At 41.4% G+C, this 20,657-nt stretch overlaps 2 protein-coding genes across 4 annotated transcripts; both read right to left on the bottom strand.

Annotated features, from left to right (window-relative positions):
* Nucleotides 1–10,008: 10,008 nt before the first annotated feature.
* On the bottom strand, nt 10,009–14,206 carry clp1 (cleavage factor polyribonucleotide kinase subunit 1). 2 transcript variants are annotated; one of them, XM_029252416.1, is made up of 6 exons: nt 13,498–14,206; nt 12,386–12,663; nt 12,099–12,206; nt 11,848–11,967; nt 11,552–11,689; nt 10,009–10,857 (listed from the first exon to the last, which is right to left on the bottom strand). In XM_029252416.1, exons 2-6 carry the CDS (start codon nt 12,659–12,661, stop codon nt 10,147–10,149), a joined length of 1,353 nt encoding a protein of 450 aa, XP_029108249.1. In that variant the 5' UTR covers nt 12,662–12,663; nt 13,498–14,206; the 3' UTR covers nt 10,009–10,146. The 2 variants fall into 2 exon arrangements, with proteins under 2 accessions (XP_029108249.1, XP_018610437.1); XM_018754921.1 differs by having other exon boundaries at nt 13,836–14,206.
* A 478-nt stretch (nt 14,207–14,684) lies between these two features.
* selenoh (selenoprotein H) lies at nt 14,685–17,712 on the bottom strand. 2 transcript variants are annotated; one of them, XM_018754963.2, is made up of 5 exons: nt 17,616–17,712; nt 16,561–16,687; nt 15,723–15,865; nt 15,138–15,258; nt 14,685–14,980 (listed from the first exon to the last, which is right to left on the bottom strand). In XM_018754963.2, exons 1-4 carry the CDS (start codon nt 17,635–17,637, stop codon nt 15,152–15,154), a joined length of 399 nt encoding a protein of 132 aa, XP_018610479.1. In that variant the 5' UTR covers nt 17,638–17,712; the 3' UTR covers nt 14,685–14,980; nt 15,138–15,151. The 2 variants fall into 2 exon arrangements, with proteins under 2 accessions (XP_018610479.1, XP_018610478.1); XM_018754962.2 differs by having other exon boundaries at nt 14,685–14,950.
* Between the last annotated feature and the right edge of the window lie 2,945 nt (nt 17,713–20,657).

The following is a 20,657-nucleotide window of genomic DNA, read 5'->3' as shown; positions in this document are numbered from 1 at the left end:
AACAAGCTGTGTCCAGAGCCGATGCAGGCAGACACTTCCCTTCCTCCAGCCAACTGTGAGCAAGAACTCATTCAGGTATAGACTGCCTTTCCTCCACCATGTCCACGAACTGTACAGATTAGCACTTTATTTCTCTAAAACCTGCTTATTCTAAAGGAGACAAGATCCAGACAAAACGTGATTTTTTTTTTGTGTGTTCAGGTTCCTAGTAACGAAGGAATGAATTCACTTTTTACAGTCAGAGAGAGACGTTTTGGTTAAAAAAAAAAAATTTTTAAAATACGAGGTAGAAGAATTTTATTTCAGGGCATTTGTTACTAGCCAGGGAGATTTCTCTGAATTAATCCAATGTGCCTTTGTGTCAAGATACGTTCATTTAGTCTTTTCCACATGTGCAGAACTCCACATAGTCCTGAAGATTTTGATAAACAGAGGGTAACTGGGGATACACAGCAAGTTGACCTGTTTGTAGAGTCAAAGTACAAGAAGGGCAGCTAGGGTAGGCACTCAAACTGGTTTGGAGTCTGAGAAGCCAGTGGCTTGGCCCTTTTTTGTCTAAAGTGCACTCAGTGAGTGAATACAGGCACTGTGCTGACAGGTGCGTTACTTGTCGTCCATCTACAGGGCTCTGCATAGGGAGGAGATCTTCCTTTCTGTTTCCGTGGCAAGCGCTTCCCCGAAAAAGGAAAAAGCTGCAAATATCTGCAAACAGTAAATCAAACTGGCACAAATAAAATGCTTTTTCTGCCTCTCCCTTCCCTGTAGATAGTACAGTGTGTGCTTTTGAATGGGGGAAGTAAACCAAGCCTTTAAACCTGACCTAAGTCATACAAGCCCAAGGTGGTTAAACAGAGAAATGTGATTCAAAGTAGAGAAAAGGCAATGTGGAAGTCAAAAAATCCAGCTCTTTGGAATAAAAGTAGAAGATTGTGTTATCCTTTAAGAAAATTGTCTGAATCCTTGGGTATTAAGGGAAAAAAAAAAAAAAAAAAAAACTACTGCATCCAAAAAGCGCACAATTACTTTCCGGAAATGTATCTTGTCCAGTAGAATAATTAAGTGTAGAAAAAAATATTTAGTCTAATCGATTAAAAAAAAAAACCAAGAATTTATAACCTACTGACTTTGGAAGCAGAAATGTACAAAAATGAACTGTGATTAAACGTGAAACAAAAGTTTAAAAACTAAGTTCATTTAAAAATAGGTTTTCTCCATTTTTGACATTAGTGTATTGAACTGCAGCCCAACGTGGACTCAAGTCATTAAACGGTCTTAGTGTCTGAAAGTTCTGACAAGACTGCACAATGATTGTGCTTCCAAGGTTCACAGGAAAAACAAAACGGCAGTTTGGAAATCCACTGAGTTGGAGAACCAGCAGGTCTACTTTCCTTGCTGCTTGGCCCAGGTTGTCCTCAGCTCTTTAGCAGTCCCTCTGTTCAGACGTGCTTCAACAGTATCTGACCTCAGGCAAGGTTTCACTCCTGAAAAAACCAGAAAGAGGCTGACAGTTGCTAAATGACATCCACAGAAATTACATGCAGCAAAAGTGTGATCATTCAAGAGAAACAGAAAAACTTATAAGTGACTAAACTAAGTCACAGAAAATAAGTGCATGCAGGCATTGTTTTGTAGTTCAACAATTGATCCTCTCACTGCCACAACCATTAGCAGGTCAGAAGGAAATCAACTGGGACCTTCAACCTTACATATCAAAGTGGGAAGATGTCAGGAAAAGACAACAAAGAACAGAGTGCCAGTGTAAAAAGGAAAAAGACAAGTGTCACTATGGATTGGAGCAATAAGCAGCTGTACCCTATAAACGAAGTTTTGGCCAGAACTGCATCCCATGGGGTAGAGGGGGGAACATCACTGATCTTCACACTGATGTGGTTCTGGCTCAAAAAACCAGCTAAACACTGTGGTTTGGTTTCTATTACCATTGTTTTTCACCCTTCCTTGTGACTCTTTAAGCTAGCATGCTCATACAGCTTGGGATGTGATCGTAAAACGTTACAGTCCCTGTGATACAGAACTCAAAACCACAGACACACAAACTGAAGGAACGTTGAGAAGTTCAGCTCTTTGTTTATATAAATCTCTCTTGACCTACTGCAAAACTCCATAAGTACCACTCACCATGTTAAATGCAGTGTTGAACTTTGCAACAATTTGCGTTTTTGTTTCCCCATCAAAGGTCACTGATGTAACTGAAAGCAGTTCAGTGCATATTGCTCAGAGGTACACCTCACAGCTGACTTCCCTTTAAACTTGAAGAATTCAACACTGAAGAAGAAATCCTATTCATAGGATATTAAATTATGGTACTAAAGATTACTGGGGGACAAAAAATTGCAGTCATTTACACACACATTTCAGAACCGCTTGTCCCTTACGGGGTCGCTGTAGGGGGGTGCGGTGGCGCAGTGGGTTGGACCGCAGTCCTACTCTCCGGTGGGTCTGGGGTTCGAGTCCCGCTTGGGGTGCCTTGTGACGGACTGGCGTCCCGTCCTGGGTGTGTCCCCTTCCCCCTCCGGCCTTACGCCCTGTGTTGCCGGGTAGGCTCCGGTTCCCCGTGACCCCGTAAGGGACAAGCGGTTCTGAAAATGTGTGTGTGTGTGCAGTCATTTACATTTTTTCCATTTAGCTGACATCTCCAAATGCTAAGCTTTTCACCAATGTGACTTACAGTGTTAAGGTATTTGTAACTATTTACCTGTATATGCAGCAGAGTAATTTTTACAGGAGCAATTGCAGGTAAAATGTTTTGTGTACTAGAGCAGGAGGTGGGATTTCAACCTCCAACCACCTGCTATGTGCTGGAGCTCACTTTTTACAATTAAGTGTAATGCTTTTCATTTTGTCCTTTAGGGTGAAGTCTTTTTCCTTTGATAGGGAGCAAAGTTTCATAGTCTTTTTAACAGGGTTATTACCGTCTCCTTGTGCGCAGAATTGCCATTTCAATGTATATCATATGGTTGACAACACTGTTGCAGTTATGCTCCAACATTGTTCTCCAAGTTTTGACAAAGATTTCAACTGACCTTCAGACTTTTTGAGTGTCTTGCTTACAGCTGTAAGTGCATAGGACCCATGTGGTGGTGCATTTATATTTAAATGCTAAAGAGGGCAGAAAAACTAAGTGTATCATTCTTTATGGGAGAAATATGAAAAGGAAAAAAAATTGTCTTTAATTGTGTCTTTAAAATACAAAAGTTTCTACTGATTAAATGAACTGATAGTCGTGGAAACAAAACAGACATTTCGAAGGCAAGGAATATGTATAACACCAGCAAGCTAGTAAACATGTACCAGAATCCCACATGGCTCATCATTCTACTTCCACGAAGCAGACAGAGAGAAATGAAGGGAAGCTGTGTGAGAAATTTACTGACACCTGCAGTGAGTCAGGAACATAGAGGGGAATGATGGCATGATGAAGGGGGCTATGTTACAGGTGGATTTTGCACTCATGCCAGTAACAAGATGAGAAAGTACAGGAATCAGAGGGCAGACAAAGACCAAGAAGGCAATGAAGGAGAGAGATGCAGCAGGATGGAGAGAAAAACGGATAAAATTCTGTGTGGTACAGGAAAGGTGTAGCCACCATCTTCCTCAAGGTGCACCGTAACACCAGCACAGGAGAGACACTGAGCAGTTCCTTGGTTGTGTTGAAACCTGACCATAGCCTGTTCCGTCTCCATTTCACTGAAACACTGACTCACCAGGAAAAGGGCGTCTGCCTCTGTTCCAGCAGTAAACAGATTGAGAGAGATTGGATACAAACAAACACAAACTGGTGTTGTGCTTAAAGACTTGTCATACAACAGCTCAATTTCTACTGTCTGGTTCAGTTTTTTTTTTTTTTTTTTAAATTCTTTTTGCTAATTTTGTGCAAATCTGTGTGCATATTAATGGATAAATAGTATACAACTATCTAACCTTGCTTTCTACATGTCTGACAATCAGGTGATCATAGATACCTGAATTCCAGTGGAAGGAAACTAATAGCATATTCTGGTCAGATCAAGGAAAGAAAAAACAAAAATTTTGACTTTCAGGTGGACTGTTGCTTGGTTATGTTAAGGTTGAGGACATGCTGGGTCCCCCCCCAAAATCAAGCTTTTATCAAATTCTGACTTGCAATGGTTAAGCAAACCCTTCTGCTGCTCCAAACAATATAGTAAGCTTTCATGCATTAGGTAAATCTACACAGGAAATTAAATAGAAATAGGTACTAAAGTAACCCTAACATACTTCAGTAAATTTAGGTTAGCCTAAAAGCCAGAAATACATAATCTGGTAAGTGATTTTACATAAGCCTACATGCTGAACACTAATTTGCTTAGTTCCAATTCTGACCAGGTGGTTTCCGCTACAGAGGAAAGGTGTAGCTCAGGATTTTTTTTTTTTTTTTAAATTGCATATCATACTATTAATTTGGTTTCAACTGTTAAATTAAATACATAGCAAGGTGCTTACAAAGATTTCTACTGAAACTGTATAATCAAACTGAGAACAAAGAGTCATACAGTGAAGCAGAACTGGATACAGGTTCAACTGAGAGCAATAAAGACTGATTCTATTGTCTCTGATGGGGTGTAAAAAAAAAAAAAAAGGTTAAAAAAATCCTTAATTCTCATATACAGCAGAGCCCATCAGAAAATGCCTGCTGACAAGATGGATAAAAATATAACCAGATGGCTCAGACTGCCACATGCAACAGTATTTGTTAGAGAACAAAATACAAAATTAATTGAATAATTGTTATTTTGTGCAGACATTAATTTTGTTCTTTTTTGTCTAAAATCCTTTCTTCCCTTAAATGTGAAACAAGGTCAGGTGGTAATCTGTGGGCCATCCTATTTGTATAATAATCCCTGGATGAAGTTCTTTGAGGCTGACCCCCTCCGGCCATGTAAAGCACTCCAAGACAAACAGTGACACACATACACACTACAGAATTTAATCTGTCTGCTCTTCACCAGCCTTCAGTATTTTTGTGACCTAGCATTATGTTGCTATCTGATGCATTCATGGAGTTCAGAACTGTGCCATCCATCAATGCTACCAGTCAACAAGTTGAGATCCCACTCTTGTATCACCTTCCTCTGCTGTTCTCCATAATTTGGCTTCAATTGTTTTCACCTCAATATTTCTGTTATTTTAACTTTTGCATGCAAACCTCAGCAAATTGTTGGACCACAGGATGCCTGTCTGTTACTCATTTTAAAATTGACAGCTATCACTCACCTCCAATACCCTACAAATTCCATTAGAAATACACAACTTAACACGTAACTTTTTACATGCCACTAGACAGCTTGTCAAAAACACTAATTCTTGACCATCTTGGAACAGATACCATTTATATGACTGCTTGGACAACCCTACACACAAAAAAAATTCTGATTTCCATGTAATTAAGCTTTTTATTTGTTCTTGCTTTGGTCCTTCAGCTACCATAAAGCTATACAAATTACCTGGACAGCAAGGTTTCACTTTTTAAAATGCATTTGGATTTTATGAAAACAGTGGTGGTTTGTACAGTCTTATTACTTCTTTGCAAGTCTAAACCACAAGTTCAGCTTCATGGTGACAGGCAAAATTATGACTTGAAGTCTGCGATACACCCTAAACCACAAACTCTACAGCACTTGCATATTTAGGATCATAAAATTTGACCGTGCCTTTCAAAAAACAAGGGAAAAAATTAAATATTGAAAGCAGACCCTGGGGAAAAAAAGTGTCACAGGCATAATTACTTTTAAGCCTCTTTTCCAGATAGAAAATGCCAGAGGACGAGTGGAGTGAGATGGTGAGAAGTACAAACATCAACATGTGAGTGTCGGCAATAACTGAACCAAAACGCAGAAAATGCAAAGCATTTTGTGCAAAACTAGATGTCAAAATTAAAAAAACATTTCACAACGCAAATACACAAACGATAACAAGATTCCCACAGAAAGAAATACAGTGGGTTCTGGCCTGAATCAAATTCACCGATTCAGAATCAGTGGAAATTAAACCTACTTTAAATTATAACCTACTTTGCTATATGACATGTGTGTGATAGAACTAGGTGAGAAGAATGACCTCTAGCCTAGGATCTTCTTTCATATGAGCGTTTAAATTAAGTGTTCATTTTTAAAGTGCTCCCGTGCAGCCGTCTACTAACAGCTCTCCCTCCTAAATTTAACAGCCCATTTCACAAACAACAAAATGATCCCCACAGAGATAATTAAGAGACTGCCAGGCCACATTCTTCAGGAATCAGCCAGGGTGTTACATGTGACAGGAGAATAAAATAAGCGTGCGATAAGGAAAAAAAAATTATCACTGCAGATCTACTATCTAATGACAGGACGTCGTTGTTGTACAAGTGCCGTGGGACGGAGACAGTGAGTGTGTGCAGCTACCAGCCGCAGTGTACTGTGTGTGTACCTGCAGGTATGTATGTACTGTATAAACAATACTGTACGTGCGTGAGAGGGGCACAACTAGGCCCAGGTCGAATCCACGGGCTCTAGTACTCCACTCCAGCGGCCGAGCGACGCGTTCACCCAGCGATGTGGCGCCACGGCGGACCGGTGTGTCTGCGGGCCCCGGGGGACGGGTGTTCGTCGAGTCAAATCCTGGGTTACCTTCTCATAGCACCAGTAAAAAAAAATCCAATTTTTCTCCTTTGCTACTTAGTTTAACTTGGCAGCCTGCGATCTCTCCTCCTCACGGATAATCCACCAGCCAGACCATTCCAAGAAGGGGACCAGGATATCAAAACGCAGCGCAGTCCAGCATCCTGTGCGCTTGACTCACCCTCTCGGTAGATAAGGAAACACTTACACCTCGAAGGCTGAGGTGTCACCACTTAATTTACTTGTGTTTACCTGGTAAATTACGGTCATACACAGTGAAAATAATCATGTCACTCGATATCCGCCTATCTCCACACGATAGACACAGTAACACTTCAGGAAGAATGGGAGTTCACTGTACTTCGTCAGATGTGTGTCAATTATCAAACAACCAAAGAGATCACTAGTTAAGTAAAGTCAAGCAAGCAGTAGGCAAACCGAGCTAGTAATCTGTCCTCGTTGTTGTCTTAGTTTGTCAAGCGGAGTTGCGCCTCAAGGCTTATCTTCCTACATTCAGATTCACCATTTCTCCAGAATAAACCGAATCGTTTAAAATAACTCTGTACCCACCCCGCGTTTGTGTTCCGGCATTCCTTCGAAGCCGCGCATATCCAGTAAACTAGTTAACCACTTCCAGGCGACGTTAATCGTCTTGGGCCAAAACGTCCAAACTCCTGACGGAGCAGCGCGCGGAGCTAACCGTCGATACGGCTCGCGAGCGCGTCCTCGTACGGTGCAGGCCTTGCACCACCTCCCCACGGACTCAGGGCCCGCCCCCTCTGGAACCACTCGACTCACGCGCCCGTCAGTCAGACCATCTGCGCCAATTAGAACGAGAGAACGACTCTCTAATATGGTTCGTTAACCAAGCGGAATCGGGGACGGTGACCCAAATCCCGCCCACTAGGCTCCCTCATTAACATAATACAGCGAGGGACATTTTCAGTATTGTGGACAGGAAGGACTGTGTGAAGAGGGTCCTCTGCAAACATGCGATATGTTGCTGTTTGTAATATGTTGTAAACGCCTTTGGCATAACAGTTACTGAAATTTATGTCACAAATCCAGTTCCTTCTTTACTGCACTCTCTGGGTAAACAGAATAGCTGTTGGATTATTATTACTACTATTGTTTCTGTTAAAATGGTTATTACAAACAGATAGTCATTGATTGTATGTTAGTGTTAATAAAGTAATGAGTGCACAGTGTCCTGTGTCACCATTTTATTATGTCTACCCAGTCAGTCAGTGTGCCACCAAGTCTGGTGCACAAGGACAGGCTGTAGAAAATATAAATTGCTTTGCTAATAGACAAGCAATTCAGAAAATAAATAACTTGTGTTGGGTGTCCTGAATTTGAGAACCAATTTCGATTAGCAAAAGCCAAGTGATGTTACATTACGTCAGCTTCTTTTTTATTTACCCTTCATACGAACTTACATAGTCCCAGAATTACAATATTATTTGTAACTCTTATGGAAAATAACTGACAAAACATACACAACGTGTTAAAGGAGACCTTAAATCATAACATCTGGTAAATGCAGTCATCAGTGAAGGTAATGCAAAGCCACCTTAATATTTTATATTTATTTCCAGAAGTCGTCAGAATATTTGGACATCTCACAGCAGAGAGACTGCAGTGATCGAGGGAAACTTGTTCACTTCCAATAAATTGAAAGGCATGGACAAAAATGATTAACAACATTTGCACTGAAGAAGTCACAGATGGATGTTTAACAAATTTTCCTAGTATTACTGCAGGAATAACAGATCTTGACAACTCCTTCCCTGCTCAATGCTTCCATTAAAGTTTGTCATAACAGTTTTGGGAAAACCGTGCAGTAGGCAAAGTAAAAATACACCACATTAATGAGGGGGCTTTGAGGGGTTCAACTGTAATCCATCCTCTGATCCCTTTTAAAGTTAAAGATAGTGGTGTCTGCCAAATAGAGGCGATTTCAGCTGTTGCTCTATGAATTATTAACATTATAAAAATCCTGAAGTGGCACAGTGGCCCAGTGGGCAGCAATGGTACCACAGAGCTCCCAGGCTGTGGGTTCAGACATAGAGTTTGGAACCCAGCTCAGCCTGTGCAGAGTTTGCATGTTCTCCCTGTGTTTGAGTGGATTTCCTCCTGCAGCCCAAAGATCTGTTTCATGCGACCTGATAACTGTACTGCCCATAGTATATGTTTGTTTGTGTGCGTGTGTGGAGCAGTTGCCCTGCAATGCACTGGCATCCCCACGTACGCTGCCTCACACCCTATAGTTCCTGGACTCGCTCCAGACCACTACAAGTCTACACTGGACAAGAGGTCGTTGTTAATGGGTGTATAGAAACACATCCTAAATAAAGGGAAGAAGATCAGCGATGTTGAGGAACATTGTTGGACTCGGCTTTGGCTCTGGCTCTTTGGCTCTCTCTTGTGGCGCAGTTCTGCCACTACCTTGTGAGATCAGCGCAGGACCAAGGAGCACCAAACACCAGCATGTCTGCTGTCTTTTCCCAACAAATGGCAGCTGCAACACAGGCTTCTTACTGATTACTTAACTTCCCAGCACTGGACTTCTTTTAACACCCACCACTCTGTAAAAACAGAGGTTAGACAAGAAAAGCAAAGACTTTTTTAAAAAATCTGTTTAACCACTAATTATTTGCCCTGATGTTTTACTTATACACACCGCTTCACGTGTCCTTTCACACCAGCTCATGTCACAATGGACACACAGCTAAGAGGTGTTCAAACACATGAACACGAAGCAAGGAGGAGCTTTATGATGAGAACAAATGATGGACCTGCCCAAAGAGTGATCTCCTGATACACAAAATTATACAAAGTTTTATTCCCCTGCAACTCTAAATTAAAATTAACACATGAAACTTAGTATGTACTGAAGAAATTAATGGAAAAATGCAGGCTTGAGATTTAAACCAGATCATTCATATTGTATTTCACTGAAGGCACCAAATGAGATTCAGGATTAAGTCCTTTCAGTCTGTAAATTACATTTAAATATAAATGATTAGAAGCAGATGGGTTATTGTATAATCTGCAGATCTGGCACCTCTACCAACCACTCCACAAAAACAGACAGATTTTTTAGCATATATATCAGTGATGTGACAAAAGATACAGGCCAAAACCCAAGTAGAGGAACTGATGTTGTACTGAGACAAACATTAAACTTGTTTCTGTAAACACAAGGCTACATATAAAAAAGTTAAAACTGTAAGCTATGAGTTGTTTATTAAAAACACCTGCTATGGAGATATACTTTTAAAAAAATCTTCAGAACGTACTAAAATGTTACTCACCAGGAAATACAAAAAATAAAAAGTAAAATGCATCTGGAAAAACCTTCCTTATTGCAGGGGAAAAAAAAAAAAACGACACAACTCAGTAAAACAGTCGGGGCCCTGACACACAGTGAAGGACACAGAGATTATAGTTAAAGGAAACAGTTTACTCAGAATATGAACCTTTCCTCCTTTTCCCTCTTCTTCACTACTCTCTACTTGAGATCAATAAAGCGGATGTCCATGATGAGCAGGGTGTGTCGAGGCAGAGGGCGTGGGGCAGGAGACAGAACAGTCATCACCTGGGCCTGAGTGTCAACGGCAGTCACTACAATGAAGCCACACACGGGGCTTTCCAGTATCCCTCTTCTCTGGGCTGCAGGCCCGCTGGCACCAGCCTCAGCCCCCTCGTCCTCAGCGCAGCTCACGCTGAGGACATGATGGGTAAGATCCCTCCCTGGAGTCACTGGCACCAGCTTCAGTTGCGTGTCATCCTGAGACATTCCCAGTGGTAGACAGGAGTCTGGGATGGAGGGAGCGCCGATCTTGTAGATGCGAACATCCGAGAAGCGCACGTCAAAAGCATGGGGATAGAAGGAAACACCCCGGAAGCCGTAGAAGTATTCCCGGATCTTCTCATCGCGCGCCTCCCTGCGACAGTCCTTGTTGCGCTCGACCACACCGCCGGACTTGGGTAGCAGGACTACCTTAACAAAGTGCGGCAAATCACGCTTCAGCTCATTATAGAGCCGCTCCTGGTCCAGAACCAGAACCACATCCACCTCGAATGCGGAGGCGCAGTGCACCAGTGCCTGGTAGCCAGAGCCTTTCACCCAGCCGCAGGTGTTGATGACACAGCCGCCCACGCTGGCCTTCCGGTTCACCTCACAGCGCTGCGAAAACACCTCAGCCAGGCAGGAGGTCAGCTAGGGGGACAAATTAAAGTATCTGAAGGAATCCATAACAACAAAACACTATCAAGTATAAATCCTGTAACTGACACTGAGATAAAAATTATTATTTCAATTTATCTCTAAAGAGAATTACAGTGTAAACTTTGTATACAAAGGTACTTGTGACAATTTTTGTATTTACAGAACAGGGTAATTTTTACTGGATCAATTCAGGTTAAGTACTTTACGGACAGGTTTGACACCAGGAGGTGGGATTCTGACTCAGGTCTTTCAGTGCAAGGTTCTAACCACTACGTTAATATTTATTAATTTATCCATTAAACGCTTTTCTCCACAGCGACTTCCAATGAACTCTATGTAGTGTTATCAGCCCATACACCTTATTCACCAAGGTGACTTACACTGCTAGATACACAATTTACACTGGGTCACTCATCCATACGTCAGTGGAACACACTCTCTCTGTCACTCACACACTATGGAGGAACCTGAACAGCATGTCTTTGGACTGTGGGAAGAAACTGGAGCACCCACACAGATACAGGGAGAACATGCAAACTCCACACAGACTGAGCGTGGATTAAACCCACAAGAAAAAATACAGCAAATTAATAAATGAACATCTGAAATGACTCTGATCTAACACAATGTTTTAGGCTGCGATGTAAATTGCTACAGAGGTAAAACAGGGGTTCTACACTCATACCTTATTATAAAGCTTGATGTTAGTGCCAGGTGAGGTAGAACCAAAGTGGTACACCAGTGGGGCTTGGACAGAGAAGCCCTCCTCCACATCAGCCGGTCTCTCGATGCACAGAGCTGACACCGTGCCAGGGACTGACACCTGAATTGGATGGAGACGACGAACAGGGCCTTAGACAGCGTGTTAAAAATAAATGTTAAGAGTTCAACATTAATGATTCGAAATGAAAAGCTACAGATACAAGAAGATGCTGGAAAAAGCAAAGTTTTCCCCAAATGGCACAAAATCTTGGAACTTACTCCGCTCTGCCCCACGTCCAGCTCCACCAGTGTGGGGCGCCTGCCCAGCCGCACAGCGTAGTTCAGAAGCAGGCGACACACAGTTGATTTTCCTACATCAGTTGGGCCCACCACCATTACCTGGAGCAGAAGGTGAAGCTTCATGTTATACTGAGGTGTATGTACCTCATAATCCATCACACCGCACAGCAGCGAGAAATGTCTGTCAATACAGCACCAACACAAACAGACAAGGACACACGGACACACACCCTGGGTCCTCTTTCATTATCCCTTTCAGCCTGTTGTCTCATCTGCTCCAAAGCTGCATGAGTATTTAAGTAGAGCAGCATGGGGGTGTCTCGGGACACATAAGCCACCTGAGCGTAAGAGGAACAAGGAAAGGTACATATTAGGATGTTTTTTAAATAAATAAATAAATAAATAAATGAATGAGTGAATGAAAATCAGACAAGAGTGTATAAGTATAAATAAGAGAAATTTTAAATTAATCTATAATAAACCTTAGTGAAGCACACTGCTAGATAACACGTGATACCTCGGTTTTCCCAGTCAGTGACACGCTGCAGCTGTGCCAGGTAAACACAGCAATTTTGGACCCAGATCCAAAGGTGTACTTCTTGTTCCGTGTTAGCTCTGAGCCAAAGACCTCTGCCAGTCCAGACAGTAGCTCCAGCTGAACCTTCTCGCCAGCTTCAACCTCGAACCGCAGCTCTGTCTCTTTCTCCAGCTCGAAGCGCACACCCCCTCCGGATGCACCCCCAGCAGATGCAGTTCCTTCCTCACTCGACTTCTCAGGACCTTCTCCTGCCATGACTTCAGAGAAGTAAAGTAAGATGGAGTTGTTACACAGAATGAAGGTGCACTAAAGAAGGTATGAAGGTATCATCATGGCTGGCTATACAGTGAGAATGAGACATAGCACTTCAGTGTGTATCACCATGTGCTTTACAGCAAAGGCAACACAATACTGTATACAAACCTGGAATTCTAAGCTGCCTTTGATAATATAACAACAATAATAATATGCAGAACAGCACAGAAGTACACCCAGTACCTCAAAGCACCTCGGTGGGGGGGGATTCAACTCCAGCTTTGTCTGTATGCAGTTTGCATGTTCTCACTATGTTTGTGTGGATTTACTCCCAGTCAAAAGATGTGTTCTTAGTGAACTGGTGTGTGTGCTGTTGCCCTGCAGTGGGCAAAATACAGACAGCACACTGTGACTGTTTAACATTTACATAATCAGAGAAGCATAACTTAAATTCAGATTTTTTAATTGTACTCAGGAAAAAGTGCTCTTGTTAAACACTTTTTGAGTAAGAAGCATTAAGAAATTACACAAATTCAAAGAATAAATAAAGAGCTCCCCGTTTTTGTGAATGAGAAAAGAAACCACTGCTGGTGAATGCTTACAACTGTAATCAGGGGGTGCTTGGAGCACCTCTTACATCAAGTGTTGATGTAACATGTCACTTGTTAAATTCATGCTGAGTGTCCCGAGTAGGAGGAGCAGAGCAAACAGAAGCGAAGCCAAACCAAATGTTGTTCATTTACATTTTACTGCTCACTCTCAGCTCCTGTCCAGTGTCCTTCACACAGCAGCCTGGTTTCACTCAAACACCACCACCACGTGGCACGTCAACTCACCTCGTACTTCAGGTTTCAAAACAAATTTAAACCTGCACAGCTCGTTTTGGCCATTGCATTGCAGAGAAGTGCACACAGTCGGTCGTTCTGCTATAATATGGCCATAAAAAAACTAAAATCTCGACGACCAAATTTAAGGTAATGCCATGGTCATGCACCGCTGCTGGGGAGTCAGAATCGAAAACAATAACAACACTGACGACTACAGTACTACTACTACTACTACTACTACTACTAGTAGCACACAAACATGATATACAATTCTACCGTTATTGGCTTACTATAATATAAAAATATACAAAATAAGATGAACTCCAGGCTCAGAAAAAGTTACTTACTTGGATTCACAGAATACTTGGGCTGTGAAATTTAATACATACAAAAAGCATGCGGGAATGTGTCAAACGTAGCACAAGCTTCCGTCGCTCAAAGATTACGTTTCCTTGATCACGTGGAAATGACGCATATGGTTAACATCACGTCTCATAGAAGTGACGTCACATTGTAATAGCAAACGTTACATCATCCCTTTCGCTCAGTTTTGTCATGGAAGTATTATCATACATATTTTATATTTATTTGTGACCAGGGATGTTTTAAAAAAATGTAGCCTCATATAAAAATAACCCGATTAAACTGAAGTACACGAGAAAATATTAAATTCAGACTTATAGATCGAATCTGAAGGTAGTCAAATTTCTCTATGCTAGTTAAATGATGGAACCTTATGTACTAAGCATATTTAAAGAGTATACATAAATATGTATTTTACATTTATTGGAGGCTTTCTTCCAAAGCAACTTACAGTTATTTACCCATTTATACAACTGGATAATTTTAATGGAGCAATTCAGGGTAAGTACCTTCCTCCTCACTACAGCTGGATATCAAACCTACAACCTTTGAGTCCAAATACAGCAGTCCTAACTACTATGCTACCAGCTGCCCCATTTTATACAAATAATTAAGTGCTGAACATGGGTTTCCATACATGCAATTATGAATAAAGAGGAATTAAATGACAGCACCACTTTCCTGGGTTTTGCATTATTTTGGTGCGTCAGAGTTGTTTAAGGCTTACGTTGAGGACTTCCACAGAGAAAACTGAACATTCAAATCAAGTCACCAAAACTTAACATGACATCCACTGACACCTAATGTTAAAATTATACTGGAAAAGACAGAAATCTACAAACAGAATGCCTTTATTTACTTTGAATAAAAGAACAAGTTAAATCACCATTTCACCAGAAAAGCCATTTTAAAATGTTTCAAGCAACCAGGCATGTAGGAACTAATAATAGAAAAAAGAAGCAATTTTAGGTAGAGCCACTGATGCCATTCATCCAGGTCCAATGCATGGGGCGGCAGCATCAAAGGAACAACTGGGCAGCTTCCCATTCGTCAGTCCTCATCATAAAGCACCCAGCAAAGCACCTCCAAAGATGACTGGCTATGAGGAACAGAACAACACAAAGAACACCTGAGAATATTTCATACTAGACCTGTCATTGCCATAAAGCGTTATTCATTCTTAAAAAGATTCTCAATTTACAATGAGAAAATTGCCAAAAATATGGTGAGTTCTCACATCCAGTGATACTGCACCTGTATTTCCCATGTTCAACATGTTCTCTTACCTACTGTGGACACCTTAGTGGGTTTTCAGCACCTCCTGTAGAGAAGACACCACCACTGCAGGATCGGGGAACTTCAGCTTGCGAGGGGGGCCTTTCTTTATGCCTGACCAAAGACAAACCTCTACAACATAGGAAATATGACAGTTAGTGGAGAGTTTCTTTCTAGAGAGTGCAGTTTCTTAATCTAGGATTCTTCCTTCCATTGCATTTTCACAGCTATACCTTCATAGAAACAATAGAAAAATATGCTTTACATACAGTACTTTTCGTATACCCACATAATGCAAACATCTAAGCTTCAGCAAAAAAACTTGTCATGAGTTAATTAGGTTACATATAGTCATAAGATAGGAGTCTCATATAATTATTATTAAGTATTTAGCTCACACCTTTATGCAAGGGAGTTGCAGGCAGTTGGAAAGAGATTAAAACTGGCAACCTTCAGCTCACAAGGCAATGGCCTTACTAAGCTGCCTTCTGGCCTCTTCCAGCTGTCCTCTACCAGGTACATATAGTCTATCGTGAGCAGTTAAGCATACAACCACAATGTCCACGGCTTTCTCTACTGCTCAGTGATTCACTCACCTTTGCCTTCACCAAACAGAGTGACCTCAAAGCTGTTGCGCCGGGGCTTCTCAGGATTAATCTGCACCTTAAGTTCAGGGTTTGATGCTTCCAGGGCTTCTCTTAGCCCCTCTGCATGACGGCTGTAGACTCGTCAGCTTTTGCTACAGTACCAAGAGAAAACGGTAAAGGAGAGTATGATCAGTTCACTTAAATCCATAACAGTCTCTTATCTGAATAAGCAACTAAGGTGAAATGCCTTTCGCAAGGGGAAAATCTAGATTTAAACCAGCGTTTAGTGCCCTGGGGTCCACAGACCCCTTGTGGGTTTTCTGGATGGGTTTCAGGGGGTTTGTGACTCTCAGATTTGTTCCGAAGGTAATGCTTGACAATCATTTCTTGTCCTTTTGGCTAAGATCAAAGCATCCATCAAAAGTTAAAAATAAACCTATTACTCTCTGTGGCAACACTACGTGAAAGAAATCAATTTTCAATGCAATAAATTAAGTTTGACATTTTCTCTTAACTTATTTATGTACATTTTTGGAGGGGTTTCTAATGTTCCTCAGATTCTTAGAGGGAGCTGTAACCTGGAAAAGGTTAGGAATCTCTGATTTAAAGCATCACTTACGAACAGTCACACACTTAGCACTTTATGCTTCCTGCTGCAGCAGAAGTTGCGGGACTGGAGGGTATAGTAGTTAGAGCTGGGTAAGAGCAAACAACTGTAATAAGCTCAGCATGAAAAATTAAAATTGTAACATGCTTTGGGAGCGTGTGAGCTAAGTGAACAACAGTAATAAAGTCTGAGTGTTCACGAGAGCACAGCTCTGATGGGGAACAGGTTTTTCACACTGACCAGTGTTCAATGACAATTCTTTGGCCCTGCTCTTTCTCCAGCTCATCCTCCTCCTTCTTCTTGCTCTTCACATCTGGGGCTTCTTCACCCACTTGCCCAAGAGGTGCCTTCCGCTTCCGCCCACCAGCTGCAGATGGGGACACGCAAAGAAACGCCATAAATTGGACACTGCTCATCAGTGGAAAGCCATGGGAACACACAATGAACACACATTCACATTCAGCTCATTTTTTTCTCCAAAGCAATTTACAATGCTGAGCTACTTACAATTATTTACTCATTTATACAGCTGGGCAATTTTTTACTGGAGCAATTTACGATAAGTGCCTCACTCAAGGGTTCTACAGCTGGTGGTGGGATTCAAACCTGTGACCTTCAGAAACAGCAGCTCTAAACACTATGCTACTGGCCATCCTTACACATGCAGAAAGGTGGCAGAAACATTTACTTTTATTCATTTATAGACACTTTTCTCCAAAGCAAGAGCTTTTTTTCCTCAAAGCTGAGTAAATAAAATTGCACATCCAACAGGGCGAGTTATAACTGTTATGAAACCAAAATCTTGAGCTTGTTTGTTTATTTACATTTTAGTGGTCCACATCACTCAAGTAACTACCTATATAGAAGTGACATTAAAACAGCAAATCCATAATCATAGCAGATGGTGTTGGACTAATTATACTGTTGACTGAGAGAAGTGGGCCCAAGAGATCATGGGTTGACCTCACGCTGAGGTGGTTCTAACGCCACAAGTTACGTCATCTGATCTGTAACAGTGTTCTCTCGAAATACGAAAAAGCTGCTTTAAAAAAATAAAGATAAAAACTGTATATAAGAAACACGCGCCAATTTCATACCTTTCTTTGTTATTTAGACAAGACAGAGTCATGCGAATACGACGTCACAGTGTTATGCAACAGTCTAGACACGACACACACCCCCCGACTGACTTCCTACCGATCCTCGAGAAACTTATTATAAGGGACACACCTTTAAAATGCGAGTATCACGTTTAAAATCTTTGCAGTTAACTACTTACTTATTCATAACATTACCTGCTTTGCCACGAGACGCCATTCCGCAACGCCCACTACGCACTGAACTCGCGCGCTTTCGACAGAGGGACAAGGAATATTCCAAATCTGCAATGGGGGGGAGTGACAAAATAGATTGTTCCAATACACCGGAAGAGAGGGGGAGGTCAAAAGGGACGGTTCCAATCCAGCGGAACAGGGGTGCTCTGACAGACCATGTGGCAATTAGAGGGAGTGCCCATTTAATTAGTTCAGGTCATTTTTTTTTCCGTCACGGATCAGAATGGATTAGCAGGCCAAAGGTGTTTGGTTCCATACACTGTCCAACTCAGGTCATTTTAAATACATTTCCACTGTACTTTTGCTAGTTTTGTTTCAAAAGTGGGTAGGTGGCAGCATAGTGGTTAGAGTTGCTGCCTCTAAAGGTTGCTGGTTCATATCACACTTATTGCTGCAGTGCCCCTTGAGTAAAGTACTTACCCCAAATTGTTGCAGCAAAATGACCCTGCTGTATTAATTAGTAAATACCTGTAAGTGGCTTTACAGAAAAGTGTCAACTAAATGAATGATGTGTGATAACTTATATAAAATGTGTGTACTAGTTGATAATAGCTGAAACAAAATATGCAATTGTTAAGTCTACAAAAATCAGGCCTGTATATATACCTATACCTATGCATATATGCAAGACATTAATGTAGTCTTAAGTTGTGCTGCTGACCTGTTGACCTGAATTGCTCAGTCTCCACATACAGAATAAATAATTAAAATAATAACACCCACCTAGATGTCCATGTCTAATTATTGAAGTATGGTGTCAGAAATGCTTAAATAGCTCATTACAACTGTACCCCACTGGATTTAGCAATGGATTGCATGGCGGCTACAGGAAACATCCTAGCTCTTTAAAGCAAGCAGATGACCAGCAACCTGAGTCCAAACTGGGAAAGCTTTGGAGCTGAGTTTGGGGATTTAACAATGCCAGTGGGTAATGATCACGGATCAGTGGCAAACAGACTGACGTGCAGGCAGCTACGCTGGGGAGAATAATGGGCAGCAAGTTTCATCACAAAAACACAATCCAAACATACGGAGGACCATATTGAAGAAGCATGTTGCAGCAATTGTTAACATACTGGACTCAGAAAAAAGCAGCAACCTGTGATTCTGGACCATTGACAGACAAACAAATAGTTACAGGAAATAGATATGGGTATTACTAATGAACATGCCAGGCTCTGTTTTCTGCTGGAATGTGATCTGAGTCTTTTGGGCATCATTAAAGTCTGCAGTATAAAGGAACTGACAAAGCAGCAGAGTTGGATCAGCAGCAGAGTTACTGTGTAAACATTGCAGAGACAGTAACATATAGAAGCCTGGAATGTCCCTGCAGCTTGGACAGTGTGATATCCCAATTAGTCTGCCTGACTGTTAAAATTAAGGCAGGTAAAATTAAGGCTGAGCATGAAGAAAGATGCCTTCCAAACTGAAAGAACTTTGGTTCCACTGACACATACTGACCCAACAAGGTGTGAATGTGGACCTTGTGAAAACCAGAGCCATCCTAGAAATGCAAAACACCTATGAATCTCAAAGTACTGCAGTGATTCATTGTGTTTGTTCCTTCTCTACCTGTCAGGTGTGTATGAGCCCCAAAGAAGGTTGCTGGACAATAAGGCAGCATGGTACTGGTTCACGAGGCCATTCAGGAAATAAAGTAAAAGTATGTGAAAAGTAAAAAGTAAACAACAGTCTGTAGATTTCAAAACATGGTAAACAAATGAAAGAGCACTGGTGGATGACAGCACAAAACTGTCTCATTTCTATATCAACAAGATATGATGCCCAGAAGGAGATACTTGGTAGTATTTCTGTTGCTGTCAAGAGCAGATGATCTGAAGGATACACTGCAGAAAATTTTCAGTGTTTTGCATTAGGACCAGAAAGGAACTGAGCAAATGTATTCATCTTTGAAAATCACAAAAATGTAATTAACTAGAAAAACCTAGTCGATGCTTTGAGTGATATTGATATTTCGGAGAAATATATTTACGAGCTTAAACTTCCCGAAGTAAATGGTACAGTGATGTCTGACACACAACTGTGAAAGATGTTTACCAAGCAAGGGCTCCTCAGAGATCATTTTGAAGAAGAAGGATGATGAGGGTATGAAAGCTCTCATCATCCTTTGTGTAAACCAGTGCGAAAGGGTGCAAGAAGACAAGAAGGATGTTGAGAAGAGATTCTACTGAGGTGGGAAAGTGACACAGTGGAATTTCTATCGTTCAGACAGTTCTAAATATTGTGTACCATTTGTTAAAAGAGACAAATATTTACATTTACACTTATTGAAATATGCATACATCACTGAAGTTGTAATTCCTAAACAAATGGATTTTAATAGAAAGAAGAATCTCTTCAGCATCTGAGTCCATTTTACCCTCTTCCATCATCCAGGCTGTGGAGGTAAAACTCTCACAATGCACATTCAGTGGTCATTCAGAAGGAAAAAATAGACATATGCAGTTCTAAGTGAGCTGGGGGTGTGGTGGCGCAATAGGTTGGACTGGGTCCTACTCTCGGGTGGGTCTGGGGTTCGAGCCCTGCTTGGGGTGTCTTGCAACAGACTGGTGTCCCATCCTGGTTGTGTCCCCTCCCCCTCCAGCCTTACGCCCTATGTTGCTGGGTTAGGCTCTGGTTCTCTGCGACCCCTGTATGGGACAAATGGGTCAGAAAGTGTGTGTGTGTGAGTTCTAAGTGACCAAGTTCCCTGGGGTCACAATACAAGTTGTCTGTCTGCTAACATTTGGAATGAATGGTAGGTCAGTGTCAGATTTTCTTAGTGTCCTACTTATGGTAGATGATTTTAAAGACATGGAGGAAGTGATTGAACTGGAAGATGGGATAAAAAACAAGATCAGAGAAAGCAACTTATGATCTAAATCCCCCTTGTACTCATTTTAAACTGTATGGGGACACAGATTTACAAACAAGCCACAGATAATAATGTCTTCATTGGAAATAATCTCTCTAAGACAGAGAAAGAGGAATTCCAAAAAAAAA

Source organism: Scleropages formosus, chromosome 5 (genome assembly GCF_900964775.1).
Source record: "Scleropages formosus chromosome 5, fSclFor1.1, whole genome shotgun sequence".
NCBI classification, from domain to species: domain Eukaryota; kingdom Metazoa; phylum Chordata; class Actinopteri; order Osteoglossiformes; family Osteoglossidae; genus Scleropages; species Scleropages formosus.
Note: the sequence above shows the minus strand (reverse complement) of the source record. Positions and strands in the feature narration are given on the sequence as shown.